Raw genomic sequence first — 8,914 nt, 5'->3', positions numbered from 1 at the left:
CTCACCATATGAATAGTGAGTGACTCTGTCCCTCTATTTTGGGAAAATAGAGCGATAAATCGATGGCGGCCCTCCTCAAATAAGTAACTAAGGGCAGTCGAGTGTGCTTACGCACCCTCACCATATGAATAGTGAGTGACCCCTAAGAAGTAAGGGCCCTTGCCTGCCGGAAAAAAAAAACAATAAGAAATAGAACTACAGTTTTTGATTGAAACCATCATGCATGAATTTGAACAAGCGTATCAATGCTAATAAGTGTCAAAATCGGATCTGGGATACCCTTATATATCTGTATCTATATCTATATCTACAGAAGACTGGAGAAAACCGGACTCCATTTGATGGAGCTGGAAGGTCACTAAAGCTCTGGCTGGGCACATTACATTTGGCTGGCTTACCTGATTTGGATCAGGTGGGAATTCCTCGGCGGAACCCGTTGAGATCCCTCCCCCAGTGATCGAATCCTAGAGAAATTTATGGATGGCGGGCGGGATTCCTCTTTCCCCCGATATTCAGTCTTTCTCTGTGTCTGTCTGTACGGGACCTCTTCTCTGCGGATGGGTCTACTTCCGTCTCCATCACTGCAGGTGGTTCTATATAAGGATCTGGGCGGGGTGATGTCTGTCGAACAGACGCTGGATTGATACATTCATTATAGGCTTAGTCAACATGATATAGGAGGACATAGGAACGATCCCACATCTCGAATTAGCCGGGTCGTTCGATTCCATTTCGGACAACCAGCCAAAGAGAAGGTTGAAATCAAATCCTATGTGTCCCGTCCGTGTAACTAATAGGAAAGTCCCAGTACCAAAGGAAGCAAGACCATAGCTTGGCTCAGTTTCTGGATGTAAGATAATCCAGCTGACGGGGTAGTATTTGAGAGCGTTGATTCATGGATTGAAATCTCTTTCTGGTGTTGCCCTCCCTCCCTCTAAGCTCTATCCCCCTGGTCTAACCTGAAATCCGCTCAAAGATGAATGGGGTTAATGAGACCCACCCAACCACGCATAAACAAAATAGCTAGTGACTGGGACCGCCCCAAATACATAAAGAAGAAACGAAAGCTTAATCGCTGAGGCCTACCACCTATCTATGCCAGTTGTTTGTTCGACCCAAAACCCTAACTAAATATCCCCAACCGGTTGGTTCAACCCACAAACAGGGCTGCGGTTCCCGATACCTCTCTCTCCCTACAGGGTCTTACGTGAATGGGTAGCTCGGATGGTTTTATAAATCCCAACTAAACGCTTAATGGGGAGTTCGGGGCTATAGAATTAAGGCAATAAAAGCCCGATCGGCCTGTGAACTCTTTCTTTTCTGATTTCGGGCTCCGCAGGACACCTTGTGGACATCTTCACCACCTCTAAGCTATCTGACCTACATTGCTATAAGGGTGGGTGGGGCCTGTAGTGCTAGTTTGAAGGGTGGAGCCGTATGTGCATTTACTTACCGTACTTCTTCCCGTAGTTGCTAGAAGGGCGGGGACATACAGCGCCGGATGTGCATTCCCAGCATGCTTACTGCCTTGCTTTAATACCGAGAAAGAGATTCAATATGTGATGGAGTGCATTCACTTAACGAACTTCTTCCCGTAGTTGCTAGTTAGAAGGGTGGGGCCAGCCAGTATTGCATTCACTTAGGGTGGGGGGGGTCTCTAAGCTAGCTCTCTTTACCTGCCTCTACGCTAGCTGCCCTGCCCTGCCGCAAAGCGCGGTTGATTCACTTAACCATGAACCCCAATGAACCATAGTCTCGAGAGCGATGCCTAAGCCCAGCACACCTACTCTATCTTTTTTCTTTCACTGTCCCCGTCTCTGCTTCTGCTGTCATGGTGGCTCCTGGCGTAGCTGCTGCTGAGTCAACCGAATCTATTGGCTGGCGCTGGATCAACAAATGTTGAAACGGCTTAAACTACTGCTTTAGGCTCTGCTACTGAAGTAAAAAGAGAAAGATCAGAAACGACTGAAGCAACGACTGCTACTGTAGGCTATGACTCTGGATATGCTTCTGGATCTGCTTCAAGCTCTCGACCTGGTTAAGATGCTGCGCTTGCTTCTGCCACTAGAGGATCTGCACCTGAACTTGTGGAACCGGATGTCACTAGTGAATCTACGTATGGAACTGGGACAAGGGATGCAAAAGGGTATGGCTCTAGATCACGAAGGTACGAATCTGCCTATCGATCTGGCTAAGATGATGCCTATGAGACTACTGGTACTAGTGCTGCTACCTATGCTGCTGTAGGCTATGGGTCTAGATTCATAGGTTCTGGATATTGATAAGCCTACTCTCTCTGGGTCTGGGTCTCGATCACGAACAGCGTAAACTGGATATAGGTATATAACTACTCCTGCTACTATCTAAACTACTCCATGCTCTACTGCAACTGAGTATGGATCTGCTCGTGCAACTGGATCGACTCAGTCAACCGATGAACCAACCTGACCAACCGCATAACCAACTGGGTCAACGGGCTAAGCTGCAGTAGATGCGCCTGGGACTGGGTATGTATCTGGATCATCACCCTCACTAACTGTAGAACCCACTGCTGAACCAACGGAATAATCTACTGAATCAACGGAATGAACTAGAAGGTGTGCTGCTAGGTATTGATCCGTATCTGCGCTTACCCATGATGCACCACCTACCCTTGCTTATGCACCTACCCCGACTAGGTATGGGTATGGTTCTGCTACTGTACACTAGGGCTCTGTAGGCTGGTGCCTTTGCCTTTGCTTCTTCTGCCCATGGCTATAGGTATGTACCTGGACGAGATACTAGTGTTGCTACTCCTGCTCATGCTCATGGGTAAACAACTGGTGCTAGTGATATGTATCTATCTGTACGAGATGCTACCTATGCCTTAGCCTCTGTAACCCATGTGCCTTACTCTGACACTAGTGGGGGTGCTAGTGATGCCTTCGCTCTAACTACCTCTGCATCTGCATCTGCCTATTTCTAGCTCACTCCGATGCTTGAAATGCTACCCATGCTCCCCCGATTGCGGGATGGTACATTAGCCGAGAGGGAGGGTTGACTTTGATCAGATATCATTGAACTGCTGGCTTGCTCGGAAGGCATTCTTGCTGGCTGGGAAGGCATTCTATGGTTAGTTCCTAAAGTGAGTTTCCCACCCCCGGGCATGGCTCTTCCCCTTCCATACCTGAAGAACTCACTACCCCAGTGGGTTTAAGAATCAATCAAATCACTCAGCATTTCACATTATATATGATTTTCTTTTTTGCTTTTTTCTCCAGGCTCTACTATACTATATTCATGTTATTCGTGCCATTCTTCTACATTTTTATGTTCACGTGGATAAATACTACGTAAAGGTGCTTCCTTATATAGATATAGCGGGCTCTCTATTCTCTTTTCTTGCCCATGATTGGCTTTCTTTGGACGTCAAGAAGGGCGAGTGGCGTGAAGGGCGGGCATAGAGGATTGGATGGAGAATGGTCTAAAATGAAGGTCCCGGAGGGGCTTGCGCTTCCTAGTGCAAGGAATGAATGTAATAAGGAAGGCTTGGCTGGAGCCTGGGAAATCTCCGTTTCTGCTCGGAATCATGCATTACCAAGGGGGAACTGGAGGAACAACATAAATCACCCCCTCCTTGGGACGGAGAAAGAGGATGGGCCGGCCAACCCGCCCAACGGAACAATCCTTTTCAGCTTAATTAAGTAAGAAGGCGATCACTGGCAGGAAGCGAAGCACACCCTCTCTGCACATGTTCTATCAGAGGCGGCTACTTGCTTTTTTTTGATTGAGAAAGTGTGCTTGTTTCTTTCAGGTCCTGAGAAGGAGAAAGGACCTGAGGAAAAAGAACGAAATAAGGGGCTGGCTCGCTCAGAAGGAAGGGGAAGTGAGAGAAGGAAAGGTCCTGTTCGCGGTCCTGAGAAGGAAAAGAAAGGACCTGAAGCTAAGTAACTCGTAGATAGGGGTTATGGAGCTCTTACCTTCCTCTTGAAATAACACGCCTTATATTTATTCCCCTTGCTTTCAATATGATACGCCTTAAGTCTTCATCTTTCCTTCTGAAGTATGATAGCCTGATTCCTCCAATAGCTACGCCTGCCTTAATAGCCCTTCTTGAACTGGTGGGAGCTCCTACCTTATCTGTCGCTACTGACTTCCTTGCACTAGGAAGCGCAAGCCCCTCCGGGACCTTGCCCCTCCTATTTCTTCTCTGGCGGCTTCGCACCTTCTTTTTTGCACGACCCAACCGAGCCAGGAGAATCATTTCTTTGTGGCGGGGCAGCTTGTTTTTGTCTCGCTTTCGCCATGCACGGTTTCACAATCCAACACGCAGAGCAAAGCCCACCTTCCTTTGCAGCGGTATCATACAGAGAAAAGTAACTTGGCCTTGCTTGCCGGCCAAGTAATCTCTTTCTCTAGGCCTTACTTGCTTGCCGACCAAGTGCCGTATCTCTGAGGATTTTATATTTCGCATTACTTATGAGATTATGCCATACCATATTTGTGATTCTTTTGGGGTGAAATCAATGTCATTCCAATGCAAGGTATTGTACCCTTCCTTTCCCTTCTCATTTTCACTCAGTATTCCAACCAAGCATGAAATTCAATCGCCAGGAATACCACCTAAGCGTCACGCCTTAACTTACGAGCATGCAAGGCTAAGTCATATATAAAGCATCCAACCTATGTGGTGGCTACTTCTGGTGCAACCCTTCAAATACCGGGAAGTCCCTTCCCTACCTGAGCTACACACCCCCTCCTTCCTTCCTTCTGTGGAAGAGGCAGGTAAGTAAACGCTTTCAAGTGCATCCCCCCCCCTTCCCCACAGATGGAAATCCAATTGAGCACATTATGAACTTCGGACCGTAAACCTCTTGACTCTATTATCGAAAGGATATGACCGTTTTCAAGAGCGAGCCTTATTGTGCGCACATAGCAAGTTATGTTGGTCAAATGAATTAGTCAAATGTCGGCGGTTGGGTAGATGGGCTGGGTCGATAAGTAAGATGTGCGCTGGGTGCATGAGGGGCGTGCATGTGGGACATGTGGTGAGTGTCCGTTGCCTCAGTCTCAGTGTCTGGTGTCATTCTCTTCTTCCATAATGTTATATATGGATAGATGGTTTCACTCGAATAGAAAGTAGTCTAGTAGTGAACTGCTTCCTTCCTCATCTCTGTGTGGATCTCCTAAATATAGAGTAGGTAGTTCCAATTGCAAAAATGCATCAATGGCGGTTGAAATTGGTTGAAATACCAAGCCAAGCGGTTTGTTCTGGTGTGTGAAGAGATAATTCTTAGCGGAATCGGCTCTGTCTATTATTTATGATGCGCCTATCGTACTAGTGCTACCAATCTCGGTTGTAGATGTAAAAGTTATGTCGATAGAGGTGATGGTCTAATAGCTAGTAGGTAAGATGATACATAGACATCACTATAGAAAGTGTTAGAGAGATCATGGAGGTGGAGCCAAATAGACACATAGTAAATCCAAGTGAGATATAATAAACCAAACCTTGTATAGCAAAATAAAACACACATATAGGTAGGCTAAAGAGAAAAAAAGGTACTAACTCATGGGTGTATGAATATGATATGTAGTGCTTTCAAAGGCCTAGATAAAACTACAAACTAACATGGATTAGATACGAGGCTATTCACATTTACATTCAAATTTAGGTTTTTATGTGAGATCTGTACACAACAATATAGTTCCAATCATTAATACTATCAGATAAATAGTTTTTGATTAATATTTAATTATTTAAGATATCGTTTAATAAGCCTTTTCATATTTTATATATATATAACATATATTAAATTAATTAATATATAATTATGAACTGTTTTTGTTGCCTGTCAACTTTATGAAGTACGATCACTACCGCTACCGACGACGGCCACTACCAACTAACGCATCTTTACTTTCCATATTTGGATCATTGTACTACCCTCACATTAAGAAAGACGACTACAATATTATTCTATTATCTTTTGCCTTTGACACCTACACCCTCGCATTTCACGTGCTTGTTATTCCATCCTACCTCACCCTCACCCCTTACGTTTCACTATATAATATCTTGACTACACTATTATATTATCTTGTCGAAGCACCTTATCCTTGTCTGAGCATCCACTTGCAGGCACCATTGACGTGGTTCTTAACTATTCTCATAACTAACCCTTCTTAGCTGCCCACCCGATAAGTCACATATTCCAACACACAATTACGAATTAGCACCGATCGATAGCTCCCATCTCGCCCCACGTGTTTTCTGTGAATAATGCAGCTGCAATGTCAACATTGCCAATGTACAATCTGCCCATCTTCAAACGGCGATATAAGGGATTTGTCAGCAACCTGCACAAAAATAAACTGTTGGATTTGAACATTTTTGGGTTTGCAACATTTCGGCAAGGATCTCAACTACAAACGATGGTAGGAGCTCCAATGATTTCTGTAGAAAACAGGGCCAATGGTCGAGACAAGAGAGCTCTGGAATTCATCGAGAATGTCACCAGAAACGCCGACGAGGTGCAGGCTCAGGTGCTAGCAGAAATTCTAACAAGAAATGCTGATACCGAATACCTGAAGAGATACGGTCTCGGCGGACGCACTGATAGAGACACCTTCAAGAATTGCTTGCCACTAATAACTTACGATGACATCAAGCCTGAAATAAATCGTATTGCTAACGGAGACACTTCCCCTATCCTTTCTGCTCATCCAATTTCGGAATTCCTCCTCAGGTACTAACTGTTTTCAGCTATCTTTATTTGGGTAGAAAAGTACCAGGTACTGTTCCGCCAACGTCAGCTTGTTGACCGTTCCTATCAATAGGTTGCATCTGCGAGTGCTGAATTTAGTCCTTTGTACAAATATATTTAGTTTGACGAAATTTGATTGTAACATTTTGTGTAGCACGGGAACTTCCGGTGGTCAATCTAAATTGGTGCCCACTATCGAAGAGGATCTGGAGAGGAGAGCTCTTTTGATCAGTCTTGTCATGCCCATCATGAATCAGTAAGATTCTTAACAACACTCAATCTAGCTAGTCAATGGCAATTTTTAAGAACACCCAAATCTAGCTAGTGATTTACTTTGCTTATGTTAAATTATAAAATATTCCCCAAATCTGATAGCCCCTTTGATGTCTGTGTCATTGATTACTATCACTTTTAACTCGTGGAGGTGCAGATATATGCAAGGACTGGACAAGGGAAAAGGCATGTATTTCCATTTCATTAATTCTGAGTCCAGGACTCGCGGTGGATTGCTCGCACGTTGCTCCTCCACAAGGTGGTATAAGAGTCGCTTCTTGAAGGAGAGGCCTTATGATCCCCACAGAGTGTATACCAGTCCCTTAGAAACAATCCTCTGTTCAAATGCCTATCAGAGCATGTATTGCCAACTGCTATGCGGCCTCCTTCAAAACTATGAAGTACTGCGGATGGGAACCATCTTTGCTTCTGGGTTCATTAGAACCATACGCTTCCTGGAAGAGCACTGGAGACAACTATGTCTGGACATAAAAACTGGCATTCTCAACAAAGAGGTAACGGATCCATCCGTCAGAGAAGCCGTCGAGAAGCTGCTGCTAAACCCAAATCCAGAATTGGCGCAACTTATTGAAATGGAATGCTCAGCTCCTTCATGGCAAGGAATTATAACTCGCCTTTGGCCTAACACCAAGTATATCAAAGTTATCGTGACTGGTGCAATGGCTCAATATATTCCTACTTTGGATTACTACAGCGGGGGCCTACCCCTCGTATGCACTATGTACTCTTCCTCAGAAGGCTCCTTTGGACTCAATCTGAACCCTCTTTGCAACCCTTCAGAAGTGTCTTACACTCTAATGCCAAACATGGCCTACTTTGAGTTCCTTCCAGTTCACCGACAAGAATTTGGCCCCACAGTCGAATCACCAACGAACCCTAAAACACTTGACGAAAAAGAGCAAGAGGGTTTAGTTAAACTTGTTGACGTGAAAATTGGGCAAGAATACGAGCTTGTGGTCACCACATATGCAGGTACTACATGAGTAGCACAGGATTTTTAGCTAAAGTTGTTTCTCTAATGTGTGAAATAATGTTTTAATTGATAAATCTGCGTGCAGGTTTGTATCGCTATAGAATGGGGGACGTGTTGCGGGTGACCGGCTTTCACAACGCCGCACCTCAATTCCATTTTGTTTGCAGACAGAATGTTGTGCTGAGTATCCACACAGAAAAAACTGATGAAGCAGAGCTTCAAACTTCGGTAGAGAAATGTGTTAAGCATCTCCAGCCTTTCAACATCACACTGATGGACTATACAAGTTTTGCCGACACATCCACATCACCTGGTCACTACGTGCTATACTGGGAACTTCGCTACAACACCAAAGAAGTTGCAGGTGCAGTTCCTTCCTCAGTTTTTGAAGATTGCTGTCTCACTATAGAGGAATCCCTGAATTCTGTCTATCGGCAAGGAAGAGGGGCCGAGAAGTCCATCGGCCCCCTAGAAATTAGAATAGTTGAAGAGGGAACGTTTGAAGAATTGATGGATCATGCTGTCCGCGAAAAGGCATCAATCAATCAATACAAAGCACCCCGATGCGTGAAAAGTAGTTGTATGGTGGAGCTACTAAATTCCAGAGTCACCCATTCCTACTTCAGCCCGCGGTCGCCCATGTGGGCTCCCGGAAGTGCGGTGTCCCAATTAGTGGGTTCATGATTAATCAAGAAATGGGCGTAACATAAATTTATGTGAATCGAAATTATTGTGTTCGTTATGGTTGTGAATCAGATCACTAATAATAAATTGTTGCACATGGTTCTTGTGGCTGCTGTCCTCTGACTTCAATTCATCGTACCAATGCAGAGCTGTAAGTGTTGCACAGCGTTGCAGAAAGTTGTAGGTGGGTAGTTTTATCTCAAAAGAATTGTGACAG

General features: G+C 44.8%; 1 protein-coding gene across 1 annotated transcript; it reads left to right on the top strand.

Moving 5' to 3' along the window:
• The first annotated feature begins 6,414 nt into the window (after positions 1 to 6,414).
• On the top strand, positions 6,415 to 8,697 carry LOC149232392 (indole-3-acetic acid-amido synthetase GH3.6-like). The gene is made up of 4 exons (XM_089381897.1): positions 6,415 to 6,728; positions 6,901 to 7,002; positions 7,177 to 8,012; positions 8,099 to 8,697. Exons 1-4 carry the CDS (start codon positions 6,415 to 6,417, stop codon positions 8,695 to 8,697), a joined length of 1,851 nt encoding a protein of 616 aa, XP_089238023.1.
• The last annotated feature ends 217 nt before the right edge of the window (positions 8,698 to 8,914 follow it).

This window comes from Pinus tabuliformis, chromosome J, assembly GCF_031772625.1.
Source record: "Pinus tabuliformis cultivar Carrire ecotype Pingquan chromosome J, CPIR1, whole genome shotgun sequence".
NCBI lineage: Eukaryota > Viridiplantae > Streptophyta > Pinopsida > Pinales > Pinaceae > Pinus > Pinus tabuliformis.
The sequence above is the reverse complement of the archived record's forward strand: the minus strand, read 5'-3'. Positions and strand labels throughout refer to the sequence as shown.

What these genes read in the sequence shown, in the direction of transcription:
- LOC149232392 (XM_089381897.1), top strand. Translation starts at nt 6,415, where the DNA reads ATGGTAGGAGCTCCAATGATTTCTGTAGAAAACAGGGCCAATGGTCGA. An exon ending in ATTTCGGAATTCCTCCTCAG is followed by an intron (nt 6,729 to 6,900) that starts GTACTAACTGTT and finishes CATTTTGTGTAG; the next exon opens with CACGGGAACTTCCGGTGGTC. An exon ending in TGTGGTCACCACATATGCAG is followed by an intron (nt 8,013 to 8,098) that starts GTACTACATGAG and finishes ATCTGCGTGCAG; the next exon opens with GTTTGTATCGCTATAGAATG.